This window comes from Schistocerca gregaria, chromosome 3 (genome assembly GCF_023897955.1).
Source record: "Schistocerca gregaria isolate iqSchGreg1 chromosome 3, iqSchGreg1.2, whole genome shotgun sequence".
NCBI lineage: Eukaryota > Metazoa > Arthropoda > Insecta > Orthoptera > Acrididae > Schistocerca > Schistocerca gregaria.
Genome location: NC_064922.1, coordinates 752,707,679 through 752,728,773, shown reverse-complemented (window position 1 = coordinate 752,728,773; position 21,095 = coordinate 752,707,679). Strand labels below are relative to the sequence as shown.

General features: G+C 40.9%; 1 protein-coding gene across 3 annotated transcripts in view; it reads right to left on the bottom strand.

Moving 5' to 3' along the window:
• Nucleotides 1-6,872: 6,872 nt before the first annotated feature.
• The window catches only part of LOC126354377 (WAS/WASL-interacting protein family member 2-like), an 82,037-nt gene continuing 67,814 nt past the window's right edge, over nt 6,873-21,095 (bottom strand). For all 3 annotated transcript variants that reach the window (XM_050003975.1, XM_050003977.1, XM_050003976.1), the window contains exons 8-9: nt 20,334-20,456; nt 6,873-10,487 (exon numbers count right to left, since the gene is read on the bottom strand). In XM_050003975.1, coding sequence (XP_049859932.1) covers nt 20,353-20,456 — 104 coding nt within the window. In that variant the 3' untranslated portion in view covers nt 6,873-10,487; nt 20,334-20,352. The remainder of the gene's footprint in view (nt 10,488-20,333; nt 20,457-21,095) is intronic.

Below are 21,095 nucleotides of genomic sequence, written 5' to 3'. Positions count from 1 at the left end.
CAAAAAGGAGCTGTGAAGTTACATGTATGCTTAACAAACACAGCAAACTTAGTTTATCCGTGTGTCGAAGTTATAGACATATGCAAGTGCTTACCAAAAGCAAGACATTTCAGCCCTCAGTAGAGTTGTGGGATAACAGATATTTTACAAACAGGAGGGTTCCGAATAAAGTAGAAAACATTGCAAATTTACTTTAACCTCGATCAACTGTCGACATGATGCTGAATGCATGAGTTGGGTTCAATCACTGGAATATGTGAATTCTGATGGGGAACCAATACCCTGGCCCATAAATGATGGGCCTATTCATCGCAGCATCGACAATTCAAGTATGTACATACTGCGGCACACCACTTTGATGCAATGTGATGTACCACTTTCCCAGAAACCTTCGTGATAAAAAAATGAAATATCACAACTTTGGACAGCCTATGTAGCTGTCATACCAATAAACTCACAAAGTGCACACACAATGTAGATCATATGACATGCATGTCCTTAACCATGCCGATAGCAGGCAACGGTTATACTCCAATAAGGGGAGCAGAAAATTTATTTGAAATATGCTCATTGTAAATTGCTGGTAAACATAAATCTACGTATTATAATGCTGACATGTCCTAGGCAAAGAAAAAATTAAAAAATTGGCAACCAATAAAGGTCTTTTGTACCTATACATACCAAAAACCATAATTTAAAATGTTTAAAGACAGAAAATTGAAGCTGTTGAATTGCACCACTGTGTAACCTGTAGTCCAGTGATAGTGGAGATTAGTATGCAGTAAGGAGTCAGTTGCATAGGTACTGGTAAGTTTTATCTGCATAGACAAGAAAAATGTTTAATTCATACAGCCATCAGTTGAATGTGCCAAAAATATATTTCATATTATGCCACAATGTAATCTGAGGGGAGGCAGAAAAATTAAAAATGACGTACGTTCAGATTTTTTACACCACCACTCTTGTTTTAATGCTTGTAACATAGCTCTTCTGTTCTTGTCCACCAGGGTCTATTGATATACACTCATGCTCATAAATTAAAGATAACGCTGATACATAGTGAAACAACGCGCTGTTGGGTGGTCTGAAGGTTTAAATCACCTCAGGGTAAGACCATCTGCTGCATTTGACCTGAGGTCGTCGCACAGTGGTGCTGGCAGCAATCCACATTCGTAGAGGTGTGTTGATGCATGTCAGAATATGGTGCAGTGAGTAAGTGTGCAGACATTTTCAGACGTGCTAATGGTGAATGTGTGTTGAAAATCATAGCAACGATTCCAGCAGAGAAGAAATGTGTACAGGCACTACAGTATGGGACATCCACAGTGTTCAACACCACAAGAAGACCAATGTCTCACCATCGGCGCCTGCAGACGGCCACGGAGTACTGTAGGTAGCCTTGTTTGGGACCTTACCACAGCCACCGGAACAGTTGTCTCCAGACACAGTCTACAGACGAATTAACAGAAATGGTTTATTCACCCAGAGACCCCCAATGTGCATTCCACTGACCCCTGGTCACAGGAGAGCCCGTAAAGCCTGGTGTCAAGAACACAGTACATGGTCAGGATATGTTCACGGACGTGTCCAGGTTTAGTCTGAACAGTGATTCTCGCCAGGTTTTCAACTGGCATGAACCAGATACCAGCCTCTTAACGTCGTTGAAAAGGACCTGTATGGAAGTCGTGGTTTGATGGCGTAGGGTGGAATTATGATTGGTGCACGTACAACCCTACATGTCTTAGACAGAGGGACTGTAACAGGTCAGGTGTATCGGGACGTCATTTTGCACCAGTATGTCCGCCCTTTTCAGGGTTGCAGTGGTTCCCACTTCCTACCGATAGATGATAATGCACGGCCCCACCGAGCTTCCATCGTGGAGGAGTACCTTGAAATGGAAGATATCAGGTGAATGAAGTGGCCTGCCTGTTCTCCAGACCTAAACCCCATCAAGCACATCTGGGATGTTCTCGGTCGACATATTGCTGCACGTCTTCAAACCCCTAGATCATTTCAGGAGCTCCAACAGGAACTGGTGCAAGAATGGGAGGCTATACCCCAGCAGCTGCTCGACTGTACCCCAGCAGCTGCTCGACCACCTGATCCAGAGTACGCCAACCTATTGTGCGGCCTGTGTACGTGTGCATGGTGATCATATCTCATACTGATGTTGGGGTACATGCTTAGAAAACAGTGGCGTTTTGTAGCACACATGTTTCGGGACAGTTTTCTCAACTTATCACAAAAACCGTGGACTTACAGATCTGTGTTGTGTGTGTTCCCTATGTGCCTATGCTATTAGTGCCAGTTTTGTGTAGTGTCACATTGTGTGGCGCCACATTCTGCAATTATCCTTAATTTATGAGCATGAGTGTATATTTGTTTTCTACATGTGTAACAACTACGAAGTGGATAGCTTGTGAAAGAAAAGTATTTTATTTCTACGAGCCTCAGGAAAGCTGCTCCCCTCTAGGTGCACCATGAAGCACTGCAGCAAATCTTCGGATGCACAGGAATAATCCTCAAGATGATTGCGGCACCATCATTGGCATTGTTGTACTTTGAAAGAGGAGCAGAAATTATCATTAATAGAAAGAGAAAATTTGAGACTAATCATTTCGAGTTCATGTTGTAGAACATTGAAAGTGATACCTATCATCATATCCTGCATGTTATTTGTTGTTGTTGCCTTCAGACCTGAGACTGGTTTGATGCAGCTCTCCATGCTACTCTATCCTGTGCAAGCATCATCATCTCCCAGTACCTACTGCAACCTACATCCTTCTGAATCTGCTTAGTGTATTCATCTCTTGGTCTCCCTCTACGATTTTTACCCTCCACGCTGCCCTCCAATACCAAATTGGTGATCCCTTGATGCCTCAGAACATGTCCTACCAACTGATCCCTTCTTCTGATCAAGTTGTGCCACAAACTTCTCTTCTCCCCAATTCTATTCAATACTTCCTCATTAGTTACGTGATCTACCCATCTAATCTCCAGCATTCTTCTGTAGCACCACATTTCGAAAGCTTCTATTCTCTTCTTGTCCAAACTATTTATTGTCCATGTTTCACTTCCATACATGGCTACACTCCGTACAAATACTTTCAGAAACGACTTCCTGACACTTAAATCTACACTCAGTGTTAACAAATTTCTCTTCTACAGAAACGCCTTCCTTGCCATTGCTAGTCTACATTTTACATTCTCTCTACTTCGACCATCATCAGTTATTTTGCTCCCCAAATAGCAAAACTCCTTTACTGCTTTAAATGTCTCATTGCCTAATCTAATTCCCTCACCGTCACCTGACTTAATTCGACTACAGTCCATTATCCTCGTTTTAATTTTGTTGATGTTCATCTTATATCCTCCTTTCAAGACACTGTCCATTCCGTTCAACTGCTCTTCCAAGTCCTTTGCTGTCTCTGACAGAATTACAATGTCATCGGCGAACCTCAAAGTTTTTATTTCTTCTCCCTGGATTTTAGTATCTAATCTGAATTTTTCTTTTGATTCCTTTACTGCTTGCTCAATATACAGATTGAATAACATCGCGGAGAGGCTACAACCTTGTCTTACACCCTTCCCAACCACTGCTTCCCTTTCATGCCCCTCGGCTCGTATACCTGCCATCTGGTTTCTGTACAAATTGTAAATAGCCTTTCGCTCCCTGTACTTTACCCCTGCCACCTTCAGAATTTGAAAGAGAGTATTCCAGTCAACATTGTCAAAAGCTTTCTCCACGTCTACAAATGCTAGAAACGTAAGTTTGCCTTTTCTTAATCTTTCTTCTAAGATAAGTCGTAAGGTCAGTATTGCCTCACGTGTTCCAACATTTCTACGGAATCCAAACAGATCCTCCCCGAGGTCCGCATCTACCAGTTTTTCCATTCGTCTGTAAAGAATTCGCTTTAATATTTTGCAGCTGTGACTTATTAAACTGATAGTTCGGTAATTTTTACATCTGTCAGCACCTGCTTTCTTTGGGATTGGAATTATTATATACTTCTTGAAGTCTGAGGGTATTTTGCCTGTCTCGTACATCTTGCTCACCAGGTGGTAGAGTTTTGTCATGACTGGCTCTCCCAAGGCCGTCAGTAGTTCTAATGGAATGTTGTCTACTCCGGGGTCCTGTTTCGGCTCAGGTCTTTCAGTGCTCTGTCAAACTCTTCACGCAGTATCTTATCTCCCATTTCATCTTCATCTACATCCTCTTCCATTTCCATAATATTGTCCTAAAGTACATCGCCCTTGTATAAACCTTCTATATACTACTTCCACCTTTCTGCCTTCCCTTCTTTGCTTAGAACTGGGTTGCCATCTGAGCTCTTGATATTCATACACGTGGTTCTCTTATCTCCAAAGGTCTCTCTAATTTTCCTGTAGGCAGTATCTATCTTACCCCTAGTGAGATAAGCTTCTACATCCTTACATTTGTTCGCTAGCCATCCCTGCTTAGCCATTTTGCACTTCCCGTCGATCTCATTTTTGAGACGTTTGTATTCCTTTTTGCCTGCTTCATTTACTGCATTCTTATATTTTCTCCTTTCATCAATTAAATTCAATATTTCTTCTGTTACCCAAGGATTTCTAGCAGCCCTCGTCTTTTTACCTACTTTATCCTCTGCTGCTTTCACTACGTCATCCCACAAAGCTACCCATTCTTCTTCTACTGTATTTCTTTCCCCCATTCCTGTCAATTGTTCCCTTATGCTCTCCTGGAAACTCTTTTATAACCTCTGGTTCTTTCAGCTTATCCAGATCCCATGTCCTTAAATTCCCACCTTTTTGCAGTTTTTTCAGTTTTAATCTACAGGTCATAACCAAGAGATTGTGGTCAGAGTCCACATCTGCCCCTGGAAATGTCTTACAATTTAAAACCTGGTTCCTAAATCTCTGTCTTACCATTATATAATCTATCTGATACCTTTTAGTATCTGCATGGTGTTTGCATAAAAAGTAAAAAAAATTCACCAATCGACAGGCATTGCTGAGTATGATACTATCATCGTACCTTTCTCTCTCACCAAATTAATTGTTTATTTATACAAAACTATTGGTCCACATCACAGTATGGCCAATTGTACATAGTGATGAGCAAGTACCATATAATGCAATGTGATCACAGCATGGGAGGCATGACAACCAGATTGTATAGCTAAGTCCACAGCATCTTGCTGAGGCTGGAATCTGTAACTAGTATGACTTTTTCTATTATTGCTTCAACTCTACAGCAGACCAACCGTTAGAGGCACAAACGCTGTGACCATAAGTAGAGGTAAAGTTCCACATTCAGGCCCCGGATGGGCCAACTGTGCCATCCTCTGCCAATAATGTCACTGGAAGCAGATCACTGTCCCACTATCGTTGGGTTTCTTGACCTTGGGACTATTACTAATTGGTCAAGTAGCTCTTCAACTGGCCTAAGTGCACCCCATATCAATTCCCACATCTGTGTCCTCTGCAGGGCAATCGCTGCACTGACACCCAGCAATGGAGGTGGACAGCTTCCTCAACTCTGTACATGGCGGCCACTGCAGTGTACTGAATGGCATAATAATATGCTTTTGTATGATTCCTGGGTCAATGAGTCCTCTAATAACGGGTAGATAAAGTGTAAGTCTTCTTTGAAGAACAATGCATATCATGATTTCATGGGCCACACATTAACCTAACATGTTGCCCATTAAAAATGTTAAGGACATTATTGATCAGAAACTTTTCTCACAGTCTTCCAGCTGCTACAGTAGCGAGTAAATCAGGCATGTCAGTGGTTCTATAAATGTAAACCCTTAGATACCTAGTTTAAGACAATAACCATGCATTTGTTGGCTTGGAGACTCCCACAGAACATACAGGCCCTCTCCAAACCCAAGGAAGTAGAGGCTCTAATATCTCTATACTATTCATTTCAGTCGCATATCTTCCTCCACATAGTGATTATCACAATGTTAGTGTCGCAGGCATCTTCGTTGACTGCACCCCCCAAGTTGCTCATTGCTGTATGGGAGATGACACTTTTGAACCCATCGCCAATGTGCTAGTACTTGCTCTTCCTGCGCACGCCATTCCCTAAGTGTTGGTTTCACACATACCAGTCACCAGATGTTAAAATCACATGACCTCACAATGTGTGGCTCCGATTGACCATCACATCTTTTTATGTAGCAGCACTCTGAATTTCGCCCCTAAGTATTAGTGCATCAATAGACTTCTCAACACAAGTATAAAGGACTGGAAAGACGACATTATATCAGTACAGCATGATACTATTGAACATTACTGATATTCAGTGATGTACGTAAGTATCAACGTTCAAGACTATTTGTTACAATCAAGAACTTTCTTTGTATATTCTCAGCAACACAGAACAATATACAGCACTCAAAGTTATACATATCTCTGTTATTAAGTGTATGCGGCCTAAATAAACTTGTGTGTTATCTTTTTTGCAGATGTCTGATTATACTTAATGGCCACCTCAACTCCTGATGCATATACTTATTGATATACAAATATGATAGATAATAAAGATAAGATCGCGGGATCCCGCATTGGGGATATTCTCTGCCCGGGAACTGGGTGTTTGTGTTGTCATCATTTCCGAGAGTGACTAGATTGGGTTGTGAAAAGAAAATTGACTGGTAAAAATTGGGAGTTTCTACGGGCACTACTGACTGCGAAGTTGAGCACCCCACAAACCAATCATCATCATCATCATCATCAAAAAAGTTGTCCTGATGTTTTCCTATTTGAATTCATTATTCTGTTCTATAAAACATTTTGGTTAAAGAGGACTTGCAGAGCTTCTATTGGAAATATTATAATTTTATGAAATAAAGAGGGCATGCAGTTCAATCATTACAGTGTTTAGAGGATAAAAATAATTTTTATTTTTAAACACATACAATAAGTTGCATTTGCATTTCTGTTTTCTTTATACAATTATTTACAAGACTTTTTATAATACATAGTTCTGTGCACTTTAGGCACTGGGATTGGGTTATTAACATAAGGTCTAATATCCTTCCATTAAAATTAGTCACTGCCAAAATATAGTGACTAGGTTAACAGTGACAGCCTGGTTGTCATTACATTAATAACTTACAGGACAACAGTAGCTGGAAGATACAAAGTGCGTTATGCAATTATTTCTATTGAAATTCATACAAGTTGGTAATTCAGAAAACAAATTTCTGTGTTCCTAATGGTCCACATTATTCCTCAACTTTTTTTTATAAGACCAGATATCCAGACACTACTTTGGACTTGGTTTCTTTCCTCAATGGTATTTTACATTTTAATTTAAAACTGAATGAATAAAAAGAGATATTATGTGCTGATGTCCTATACAAGTCTGATCACACTAGAAAATATGTCACAATACTGCAGTTATTCAAATATGTGTTGCAGGTAATTTGTGAATTTACCTTCCTTGTCCTCATTATAGGAAGTTACATCTGCAGATACTACAACAAATACAATGACCAAAATAGGACATACCTTAATCTGATGTCTACCAACAAGTGGAGTGCAAAATTGTGTTATGCAAAGCAGACAAAGGGAAAATAGGTTAGGAAAAAAGAAATCCAAACAGTTCACTATTAATAATAGTGTGAAGTGCAGTCTTCATTGTTAAGGTTGAACCAATTCCACAACTGCTCAGAGGCTAAGCTGAGAATGATAACTAAATTATTCACCTTGATTTAGGTAGTCAATTGCTACTGCAAAAGAGTATCAAAAGATAATAGCAGTTTCGACAATATTGGTGACATTGTAATTGTGAGGCTAAAGCAACATTCATTATTGTTAAAACATGACATGTAAATTTAGGGAGGGAATGGAGGGCCTTAACAAATAACGAACATTAGGAGCAACCTGCACTTTAATTAGGGGGAGCTAATTGGTTGCTGGAACAAACTACTTTTTCCTGTCGCCCGCAAATTATCTTCAGCTGCCTAAGTTTTTGCACTCTGTTCTACCCATTTAAAATATATGTCTGAGAGATGGTCTTCGAAAAACAATTTCAGTTCTGTTTCTTTGTGCTTTTCTTAAATTGCTTGAAACTGTTAAACTGTAAGCGAACATCATACATGAAACTGCTCAGAAAAATTTAGTGACAGCAAATAATTATTTCTGACACCAAATAATTAATGCATGGTTCACTGTTACGAGATATGAAAGAAACAGTACAGTTATGGTAATTCACAGATGTGCAAGGGAAGTAAACTCAGAAACTGCAACACAAATACAAAAAGGAATACTACGAAGGAAACAAGCCATCACCAAAGCAAACTATCTTATAATCCACCATTCCTTAAAAATATCAACTGGAAGTGCTGTCACTAATAAAATAACACATTTGGTACATAGTTTATCATCTGCCATAAACAAAGTTCTGAAAAGACAGAAGAACTATCTAAACGATCTCAAGAGAAACAGATAATTCAAAAAAGATGGCAGCAAAAAAACTGATAGTACTTGTATGTTATCAATACTGTTTTGGAAACAATCATCATTTCAACAGATGTTCTCACTCTTGCAACATCTTATTTTTTCTTCTGTTCAGGCCCACTTTGACTGCTCTCGTCACCAAATTCCTCATGAGACTGGTCACTATAATTAGTGGGTTAATTTTGTGTGTGTGTGTGTGTGTGTGTGTGTGTGTGTGTGTGAGAGAGAGAGAGAGAGAGAGAGAGAGATATGATATTACTTTCATAAGATGACAAGAGAAAGCTCTCCATTTAGGCAACAATCTATAAATAATATTATCTACAATGAATAAAAATTGTAAAAAAGAACTTAGACAAATTTCCCAACATTTTTTCTCCATCCTATGGACATGAATTGCCCAGTCAGATACACAAGACTTCAATGCACGTGATGTAAAGTTTTTACATTCAAGCCATTAGCGCACCAGGTGGCCGAGCAACTCCAGCCTGGATCTCCTGGCCAATAACACCATACAATCATTACATTTTTTTACCCACTAGCATCTTCACACCTGTCTTTCTCTCTGTTAAACAGTATCGCATGCAAAAAACACCCCCAAAAAGTTTTTATTAGGCAACTGACAAATTCAAAATGCTATCAACTGACAGTAGAATATGACCAGAAAATTACAAGAAAATTTTTATTGATTTTTCCAGAACACGTACTGATTTCACTAACTTGGAGTTTATTATAATGCATTTTCAACCCACCCCCACCCCCTTCTTTTTTAATTTCACTTTGAATGCAAATTACTACTCATTTTATTGACAAGGATTATTTGTCAGCGAAGGCTGTGCCTGGAACTTCAGTGCAGCACATGTATGTGACCATGATGCAGGCCATCTTTGTCAATCTTATAAAATACAGCAAAACTTCAGAGAGCTTGTGTCACAAGAATACCAGGTGGAACACACATTAATTTGTAATCACCAACTTGCTCTGTAAAATATCACCTACTGAAGTATGCACGTATGTTTTACTGGTGGAACTGCATATGATGACATTCACCTATACTGCTCTTATTAATTTCAACATGTATATAACACTGCCTGGCCTCCAACATGTGCAATCTGTGATGTAAGCACAGAATATTTATTTGTTTCTTAAGAGAATTAGTAATTTTTCAAATACTGTAGTGGGCAATTTATAAGCAAATATATAGTGACTTTATCAGATTATACAGTTCAAGTGAACTAAAAAAATTAATACATTTCGAAAGAGATATCAGATCAACTTCAACAACTTTAAAGCACTGTACACCACAGCTGGCTGCTTAAACTGCAGCAGATTGGAGGTAAATATGTGGACCAAAAGGCACAAACATATTTTACACTTCAAAAATAAGTTAATAAACAATTAAATACAACAATACTATAAAGTATACTTCAACATTTCTTCTCTTGAAAAACAGCAATTACTGTTAACTAATGGTAAAGTACACAATTAAAAGTTAATCCAAACTCTTTTTTCCAAAACTTGTTCAGCATTTTTGTGTAGACAACAACAATGCTGTTCTAATAAGAATCACGTATAGTCATCTGTCAATTTAAAATATAGAGTTTCAATTTAATAAACATCAAACTGCTATATTCTCACTACACATTAAACCAAAGCACTAAACAGTGAACAACTGCTTTGCTATTTTTATATATATATATATATGTATATATACTTTGATACAGAGAGAAACAACAGTCAGTCTTTCAGTTAACACATAGCCACTATACAGGATGAGCCAAAATGAGGTCACATTTAAACATACTTTTGTGCTTGCTCTCAATGGCATTAATAACGAATGCAGTTTAACCACAGCCAGAAAAAAACACAAAACATAATTATAACATTCTTCAAAGTTTGCAGTCTCCTGGGATTAAAGCACCATGGAAGTATAATCACACCAGCTTCTGATTTTTAGAAAAAGGAAAGCAGCAAACAGCACTTCCAAAGAATCCCTTTTGAAAGAGACTATGATGCTGCTGCCTCATTCAATACTGGAAAGAGAAAAGTAATAGTTAAAACAGATTTGAGAATGGACTGGGAGAGGATGAAGGGGAAGGAAGAGCAATAGTGAAATTTTATTATTATTTTGAAGACCGTGAATTTTTCACATTCGCTAAAGCCGAGTATTTTGTTATTCAAAAAAGTATTTTTAATGAAAACTCTTTAATGTATTAAGTTCTTATTTATGCATTGTGCAAGTTTTCTCCTTTGTCCAGATATTATCAATCAAGAACATATTTTTGCTCTCACATATCTGTTCTCTTTTGTGAGAAAATTCTCTCAAGAAAATATCCAATATCATCGTGTACTTTCACAATATGTTACAAAAACAAAGCAAGGACTAAAGATCACGAAGACATAAAATCCACTACTACTGCAACATGAGTGAGTGCAGCAAGATTGTGTTTACTTCCAATGTTAATACACATTGCCGTCTGTCACTTGTCAACATGATCAGCACTTTCTTAGATATAATTCTTGACAGTGATGTTTCATTCTGTCTTGTTAACAGTCTGTGTAAATGCTGCCATTAGAAACACAATATCAATGTTTTAATGTTCCTTTCTGTTCCATGATGTGTGAATCAATCTTTAACCTATCAGAGTTTTACTTCTGTAATATCACAGGTCACTTAAGTAACAAACTGATTTCTACCACAGCCTCAAAAAAGTGCTTCATAAATGTCACCAAACCATAATTTCTATGATCTATCATTAATATATTATGGAATAAAAGTTGATAGCACAAGGATATTGTTCTTCACTATGTGCATATTACGTAACTTTTTCATTCCATGTTCCATTTTCAGAATACATTATGTACCCATGTTCAACTATTTATGGTCACTTATCTCACTAAACAGTCAGAAAAACTTGTGCTGGGAATAAAAGCCTACTTTTCTAAGTAAAAAAATTTTTTTTTCTAATGAATGTACTCTTGCTAGGATGCTACGTCCACTATTTTGCCAGTAATTGGATTGGAGGAAGACATCGAAGCAATTCAGAGGCAGGGTGCTAGATTTGTTACTGGCAGGTTCGAACAAGACGTAAGTGTTATGGAGATGCTTCGGGAACTTAAATGGGTATTCCTGGAGGGAAGGCGCTGTTCTTTTCGTGAAACACTACTGAGAAAATTTAGAGAACCAGCATTTGAAGCTGACTGTGGAAAGATTCTACTGCTGCCAACATACATTGTGCACAAGGACCATGAAGCTAAGATATGAGAAATTAGGGCTCATACAGAGGAATGCAGACAGTTGTTTCTCTGTTGCTCTATTAGTGAGTGAGACAGGAAGGGCGGTACCGGGAACCCTCCGCCTTGCAGCATAGAGTGGCTTGCGGAATATTTATGTAGATGTAGATACCATTTGTAAAGTATGATTCTGAGAAGTATGCTCAAAGTATCCATGTATGGCAGCCATTATGTCTTGACTGAATTCCAAATGTTTTCCAGTTACTAAATACTTTAGGGTAAGAATTGGTGGAAGTCAGAGGGTGTCAAATCTGTGGAGTATGTGTATGTCCCAATCATCAAACTTAAAAATACCTTGGTTTTCTTACTTACAGGGCAAATGCAAAGTAATCAATACGAAAATACCCTTCCACCCCACAAAATAATGGATGTAACTGTACTGGAAGCTCAAATCGGCGACACCTTTCTATGCACTGAGCATCCAACTTCACCCACTCATTTGATTGCTACTTATTTCTGTGCTGAATCCAAATCTAATCTACATTAACAAACTGATGCATAAAATCAGATAAGTTGCATTAGTTATACAAGGCTAATATTACTGAGAAATTTATTTATTTATTTTTTGTTAATATTCAACAAATCCAACACCCTTAGAGCTTTCCTCTACCAGTAGTTAAAAACGTACACGTACTCTTTCTGGCTGCATTCAGTCCGCCACTTCTGAATTGTTTAAAATGAAGGACCATACTTTTAATAAATCTTCTTCAATTTTGGAAGAATTTCCATTTGATTTGTCCAAAACAAATTATTACAACAGCAAATTACTCTAGTTTATTTATTTATATGGAACGCACCCAAAATGACTATTACAAATAGCCTTATAAACAAAGCTGCTCTGCCAATCAAGCTGACACTTAACTCATGACATTATGCAACAAATAACAAAACCAATATCTCCTTGACCTTGATGTTGCATAAGTGCCAGGCTGAGATGATCTCACTTTGTCATCACAATACACTGTTAGTTATTATCTTCTCTTCTTACAAATAAATACATATGAAGTCTTCCAAAATGAAAGGGCAGACTTTTTTTTTAATTTATTGCAGTCAATGTATACACAATAAGGATATTAATAAAGTGTCACTGACAGAAGGGCTAAATTTTTGTCCTTATTTGTTCATTGTATACTCTGTCATACACCTGCAAAATGACTGTAGTTCATGCAGGTCAGAATAGTTCTTATACACTAAAGAGCCAAAGAAACTGGTACACCTGCCAAACATCCTGGCGGAGATCTCTTCTGAACAGCAAGTTGCAAGACATCCCAGATATGCTCAATAATGCTCATGCCACGAGAGTTTGGTGGCCAGTGGCAGCGTTTAAACCCAGAAGAGTGTTCCTGGAGTCACTCTAAAGCAATTCTGTACATTTGGGGTGTTGAATTGTCCTCCTAGAATTGCCCAAGTCTGTTGGAATGCACAATGGACATGAATGGATGCAGGTGATCCGACAGAATTGTGTCATGTCAGAGTCATATCAGCGATCATCACTCCAACTGCACAGGCCTCGCACCATTACAGAGCCTCCACCATCTTGAACAGTCCCCTGCTGACATGCAGGGTCCATGGATTCATAAGGTTGTTTCCATACCGTGCACATCCATCTGCTCGACACAATTTGGAATGGCACTCATCCGTCTGGGCAACATGATTCCAGTCATCAAAAGTCCAATGTCGGTGTTGATAGGCCCAGGCAAGGCGTAAATCTGTGTGTCGTGCAGTCATCCCAAGGTACATGTATGGGCCTTCAGCTCCGAAAATCCATATCGATGATGTTTCGCTGAATGGTTCGCACGCTGACACTTGTTGATGACTCAGCACTGAAATCTGCAGCAAACTGTGGAAGGGTTGTGCTTCTGTCACGTTGAATGATTCTCTTCAGTCTTCGTTTGGTCCCGTTCTTGCAGGATCTTTTTCTGGCTGCAGCGATGTAGGAAATTTGATGTTTTAGTGGATTCCTGATATTCACGATAAACTCGTGAAATGGTCGTATGGGAAAATCCCCACTTCATTGCTACCTTGGAGATACAGTCCCATCGCTCATGTGCCAACTGTAACACCACTTTCAAACTCTCTTAAATCTTAATAGCCTGCCATTGTAGCAGCCTGTTTACATATCTCTATATTTAAACAAGCATGCCTACAGCTGTTGTCTGGTGCTTCAGTGTAAGACATACCATTTCTTTCAGTGAAGCCAGCTTGAAATATTTTGCATAACTCCATCCACAGAAACTGATTGGGGTATAATCTAGTGAGCTAGTACATCACCGGCCATGCTGAACCAGCATCTAGGAATGGTTTCAGTGAAGTACTGCTGATCTTTTAAAGTGGAAATACACAGAAGGTTATTTGAATCTGGCCAGATTTGGCAAAACAACCAGTAAACGCTTCTCATACTTGCTTGAAGTTTTCATTTGACACATGCATTTGGCTTGTGCTATTTCAACCTTATTCAACAGAATATTTTGTGCCTTCACACATTTATATGCAATGGGGATGATTTTTGTTAGAATAGCAATAAATCCCATAGAGCACTTAAATGACAGACTCAGTTTTGGAACATACGGCACATGAAATCTTCTCACTTGTTGGCAATTCTTCTTGCCTTTCTAACCAATCTAATGAAACATTCAAATATAAGTATCTGCATGTGAAGTGTATGTCTACAACACAGTTCTCACACATACACAGACACAAGAAGGCATATTTAAAGGCAAAGAGTAAGGGCAGAGATGTCAGTCAAGGTGGAAGTACAGAGGCAAAGAAGTTGTTGAAAGACAGGTGAGGTATGAGCGGCGGCAACTTGAAATTAGCGGAGGTTGAGGCCTGGCGGATATCGAGAAGAGAGGATATACTGAAGGGCGAGTTCCTATCTCCGGAGTTCGGATAGGTTGGTGTTGGTGGGAAGTATCCAGATAACTCGGACGGTGTAACACTGTGCCAAGATGTGCTGGCCGTGCACCAAGGCATATTTAGCCACAGGGTGATCCTCATTACCAACAAACACTGTCTGCATGTGTCCATTCATGCGAATGGACAGTTTGTTGCTGGTCATTCCCACATAGAAAGCGTCACAGTGTAGGCAGGTCAGTTGGTAAATCACGTGGGTGCTTTCACACGTGGCTCTCCCTTTGATCGTGTACACCTTCCGGGTTACAGGGCTGGAGTAGGTGGTGGTGGGAGGGTGCATAGGACAGGTTTTACACTGGGGACAGTTGCAAAGGTAGGAGCCAGAGGGTAGGGAAGGTGGTTTGGGGATTTCATAGGGATGAACCAAGAGATTACAAAGGTTAGGTGGACGGCGGAAAGACACTCTTGGTGGAGTGGGGAGGATTTCATGAAGGATGGATCTCATTTCGGGGCAGGATTTTAAGAAGTCGTATCCCTGCTGGAGAGCCACATTCAGAGTCTGATCCAGTCCCGCGAAGTATCCTGTCACAAGTGGGGCACTTTTGGGGTTCTTCTGTGAGAGGTTCTGGGTTTGAGGGGATGAGGAAGTGGCTCTGGTTATCTGCTTCTGTACCAGGCCGGGAGGGTAGTTGCGGGATGCGAAAGCTGTTTTCAGGTTGTTGGTGTAATGGTCGAGGGATTCAGGACTGGAGCAGATTCGTTTGCCACAAAGGCCTAGGCTGTAGGGAAGGGACCGTTTGATGTGGAATGGGTGGCAGCTGTCATAATGGAGGTACTGTTGCTTGTTGGTGTGTTTGATGTGGACGGATGTGTGAAGCTGGCCATTGGACAGATGGAGGTCAACGTCAAGGAAAGTGGCATGGGATTTGGAGTAGGACCAGGTGAATCTGATGGAACCAAAGGAGTTGAGGTTGGAGAGGAAATTCTGGAGTTGTTCTTCACTGTGAGTCCAGACCATGAAGATGTCATCAATAAATCTGTACCAAACTTTGGGTTGGCAGACTTGGGTAACCAAGAAGGCTTCCTCTAAGGTTGGCATACGAGGGGGCCATCCTGGTACCCATGGCTGTTCCCTTTAATTGTTGGTATGTCTGGCCTTCAAAAGTGAAGAAGTTGTGGGTCAGGATGAAGCTGGCTAAGGTGACGAGGAAAGAGGTTTTAGGTAGGGTGGCAGGTGATCGGCGTGAAAGGAAGTGCTCCATTGCAGCGAGGCCCTGGACGTGCGGGATATTTGTGTATAGGGAAGTGGCATCAATGGTTACAAGGATGGTTTCCGGGGGTAACAGACTGGGTACAGATTCCAGGCGTTCGAGAAAGTGGTTGGTGTCTTTGATGAAGGATGGGAGACTGCATGTAATGGGTTGAAGGTGTTGATCTACGTAGGCAGAGATACGTTCTGTGGGGGCTTGGTAACCAGCTACAATGGGGTGGCCAGGATGTTTGGGTTTGTGAATTTTAGGAAGTAGGTAGAAGGTAGGAGTGCGAGGTGTCGGTGGGGTCAGGAGTTTGATGGAGTCAGGTGAAAGGTTTTGTAGGAGGCCTAAGGTTCTGAGGATTCCTTGAAGCTCCGCCTGGACATCAGGGATGGGATTACCTTGGCAAACTTTGTATGTAGAGTCGTCTGAAAGTTGACGCAGTCCCTCAGCCACATACTCCCGACGATCAAGTACCACGGTCGTGGAACCCTTGTCAGCCGGAAGAATGATGATGGATCAGTCAGCTTTCAGATCATGGATAGCCTGGGCTTCGGCTGTGGTGATGTTGGGAGTAGGATTAAGGTTTTTCAAGAAAGATTGAGAGGCAAGGCTGGAAGTGAGAAATTCCTGGAAGGTTTGGAGAGGGTGATTGTGAGGAAGAGGAGGTGGGTCCCGCTGTGATGGAGGACGGAACTGTTCCAGGCAGTGTTCAATTTGGATAGTGTCTTGCGGAGCTGGATCATTAGGAGTGGGATCAGGATTATTTTTCTTTCTTGGCAAAGTGATATTTCCAGCAGAGACTACGAGTGTAGGACAGCAAATCTTTGACAAGGACAGTTTGGTTGAACCTGGGAGTGGGGCTGAAGGTGAGGCATTTGGATAGGACAGAGGTTTCGGTTTGGGAGAGGGGTTTGGAGGAAAGGTTAACTACTGAATTGGGGTGTTGTGGTTCCAGATTGTGTTGACTAGAATTTTGAGGTGTTGGGGTGAGTGGAGCTGGAAGTGGGAGATTGAGTAGATGGGAGAGACTGGGTCTGTGTGCAATGAGAGGAGGTTGAGGTTTGTTGGAAAGGTTGTGGAGGGTGAGTGAGTTGCCTTTCAGGAGGTGGGAAACCAGGAGATTGGATAGCTTTTTTGAGGTGGAGGGTGGCATGCTGTTCTAATTTGCGGTTGGCCTGTAGGAGGATGCTATGTACAACCGGTGTGGATGTGGGAGAGGAAAGATTGGGGACTTTGATTTGGGATAGGAGTTGACGGGTGTGTTCATTGGCCGAATCGATGTATAGGTGAAGGATTAGGCGGGTGAGGGCTGAATCTGATGGAACCAAAGGAGTTGAGGTTGGAGAGGAAATTCTGGAGTTGTTCTTCACTGTGAGTCCAGATCATGAAGATGTCATCAATAAATCTGTACCAAACTTTGGGTTGGCAGGCTTGGGTAACGAAGAAGGCTTCCTCTAAGCGACCCATAAATAGGTTGGCATACGAGGGTCGTATGCCAAGCAGATAACCAGAGCCACTTCCTCATCCCCTCAAACCCAGAACCTCTCACAGAAGAACCCCAAAAGTGCCCCACTTGTGACAGAATACTTCCCGGGACTGGATCAGACCTTGAATGTGGCTCTCCAGCAGGGATACGACTTCCTAAAATCCTGCCCCGAAATGAGATCAATCCTTCATGAAATCCTCCCCACTCCACCAAGAGTGTCTTTCCGCCGTCCACCTAACCTTCGTAACCTCTTGGTTCATCCCTATGAAATCCCCAAACCACCTTCCCTACCCTCTGGCTCCTACCCTTGCAACCGCCCCCGGTGTAAAACCTGTCCTATGCACCCTCCCACCACCACCTACTCCAGTCCTGTAACCCGGAAGGTGTACACGATCAAAGGGAGAGCCACGTGTGAAAGCACCCACGTGATTTACCAACTGACCTGCCTGCACTGTGAAGCTTTCTATGTGGGAATGACCAGCAACAAACTGTCCATTCGCATGAATGGACACAGGCAGACAGTGTTTGTTGGTAATGAGGATCACCCTGTGGCTAAACATGCCATGATGCACGGCCAGCACATCTTGGCACAGTGTTACACTGTCCGAGTTATCTGGATACTTCCCACCAACACCAACCTATCCGAACTCCGGAGATGGGAACTCGCCCTTCAGTATATCCTCTCTTCTCGATATCCGCCAGGCCTCAACCTCCGCTAATTTCAAGTTCCCGCCGCTCATACCTCACCTGTCTTTCAACAACTTCTTTGCCTCTGTGCTTCCGCCTCAACTGACATCTCTGCCCTTACTCTTTGCCTTTAAATATGTCTGCTTGTGTCTGTGTATGTGCGGATGGATATGTGTGTGTGTGTGTGTGTGTGTGTGTGTGTGTGTGTGTGTGTGTGTGTGTGTGTGCGCGCGAGTGTACATCTGTCCTTTTTTTCCCCTAAGGGAAGTCTTTCCGCTCCCGGGATTGGAATGACTCCTTACCCCCTCCCTTAAAACCCACATCCTTTCGTCTTTCCCTCTCCTTCCTGAAGAAGCAACCATCGGTTGCAAAAGCTAGCAATTCTGTGTGTGTGTTTGTGTGTTTTGTTCATGTGCCTGTCTGCCGGTGCTTTCCCGCTTGGTAAGTCTTGGAATCTTTGTTTTTAATATATTTTTCCCATGTGGAAGTTTCTTTCTATTATATATATATATATATATATATATATATATATATTAAAAATAAAGATTCCAAGACTTACCAAGCGGGAAAGCGCCGGCAGACAGGCACATGAACAAAATACACAAACACACACACAAAATTACGAGCTTTCGCAACTGGCAGTTGCTTCGTCAGGAAGGAAGGAAGGAGAGGGAAAAATGAAAGGGTGTGGGTTTTAAGGGAGAGGGTAAGGAGTCATTCCAATCCCGGGAGCGGAAAGACTTCCCTTAGGGGAAAAAAAAAGGACAGGTGTACACTCGCACACACACACACACATATCCATCCGCACATACACAGACACAAGCAGACATATTTAAAGGCAAAGAGTTAAGACATATATACATATATAAGGCAAATAAAATAGAAAGAAACTTCCACATGGGAAAAATATATTAAAAACAAAGATTCCAAGACTTACCAAGCGGGAAATGCCGGTAGATAGGCACAATTAATAAAACACACATAACAGAATTTCTACCTTTCGCAACTGACAGTTGCTTCTTCATGAAAGAGGGAAGGAGAGGGAAAGACGAAAGGATGTGGGTTTTAAGGGAGAGGGTAAGGAGTCATTCCAATCCTGGGAGCGGAAAGACTTCCCTTAGGGGGAAAAAAAGGACAGGTGTACACTCTCTCTCTCTCACACACACACACACACACACACACACACACACACACACATATCCATCCGCACATACACAGACACAAGCAGACATTTGTCAAGGGCAATTTTTTTAATATGGGAAAAATATATTAAAAGCAGTATATTAAAAAGAAAGATTCCGAGACTTACCATGCGGGAAAGCGCCGGTAGATAGGCACAATAAATAAAACGCACAAACACACACACACAGAATTTCGAGCTTTCGCAACTTGCGGCTGCTTCGTCAGGAAAGAGGAAAGGAAAAGGAAAGATGAAAGGATGTGTGTTTTAAGGGAGAGGGTAAGGAGTCATTCCAATCCCGGGAGTGGAAAGACTTACCTTAGGGTGTGCGTGTGTGTGTGTGTGTGTGTGTGTGTGTGTGTGTGTGTGTGTGGGCGCGCGCGCGAGTATATACCTATCCTTTTTTCCCCCTAAGGTAAGTCTTTCCGCTCCCGGAATTGGAATGACTCCTTACCCTCTCCCTTAAAACCCACATCCTTTCATCTTTCCTTTTCCTTCCCTCTTTCCTGACGAAGCAGCCGCCGGTTGCGAAAGCACGAAATTCTGTGTGTGTGTTTTATTTATTGTGCCTATCTACCAGCGCTTTCCCGCTTGGTAAGTCTTGGAATCTTTGTTTTTAATATATATAGAAAGAAACTTCCACATGGGAAAAATATATTAAAAACAAAGATTCCAAGACTTACCAAGCGGGAAAGCGCTGGTAGATAGGCACAATGAATAAAACACACAAACACACACACAGAATTTCGAGCTTTCGCAACCAGCAGCTGCTTCGTCAGGAAAGAGGGAAGGGAAAGGAAAGATGAAAGGATGTGGGTTTTAAGCGAGAGGGTAAGGAGTCATTCCAATCCCGGGATCGGAAAGACTTACCTTAGGGGGAAAAAAGGATAGGTATATACTCGCGCACACACACACACACACACACACACACACACACACACACACACACACACACACACACCCATCCATACATACACAGACACAAGCAGACATATTTACTTTATAAAAGCAATCAAAAGTAGATTCATAGAAATGAATCAAGTGTCTACTAAAACAATTTGCTCCACTGAACATTCAGCCTGTATTTTTCTGAGTATCATTGGAGTATAGTTTTACTACAGACCTGTTACTTCTAGTCAAGATTAACATGTGGAACTATCATTTGCCCACATTTTATTGCCAATCTGCAACATGGGTGGTAGTGGTGCTTGCTGCTTTGCTGAAAACGAAGCTTGCTGCTTCAACACTGGAATGACAAAAATGACACATTAATTAGTTTTAAAACACACATGCAACACAGAAAAAGTAGGTGTCAAAATAAGAAAAGAAATAGAAAACAGGAAACAAGAGACAAACTATTGACTACAATGCTGTGAATGCTTTACAGACTCTAAAATACAAATCTTGATTTATCATGAAAATACTGTCAAAAAATTCATGAACACAAAGGAATAATGACCTATAGAAGTAATAGTTCATTCCCCCAAGGAAAATTTCCCACTAATTTTCCAGGAGAATCTTCCTATGTACAGTTTTTTGCTTCTCTGAGGAAAACACCCCTTTCTTATGTATTGCCTGTTGGCTTCTGTATCAGGTACTTCGGCTGATATTTGTTTCACAATTTGGTGATGTTTTGCCAGCACGAGTAGCTGGGATTGTCAAAGGTTCACCCTAAAATTCCAGCCACATGTGCTGGCAAAATATCAGCTGAAGAACCCAGAACAGAACTCAACAGGCAATACACCAACAAAGTCACGAAAGTCTCAACAATTTTGTACATCAATTTTGTTCAAACTGAGTTAAATAATAAATGACACTATTAATGTTTGAATGTTCCTCTAATAGCAAACTTATCTTGTCCAATGCCAAACCTATGAGAAAATTC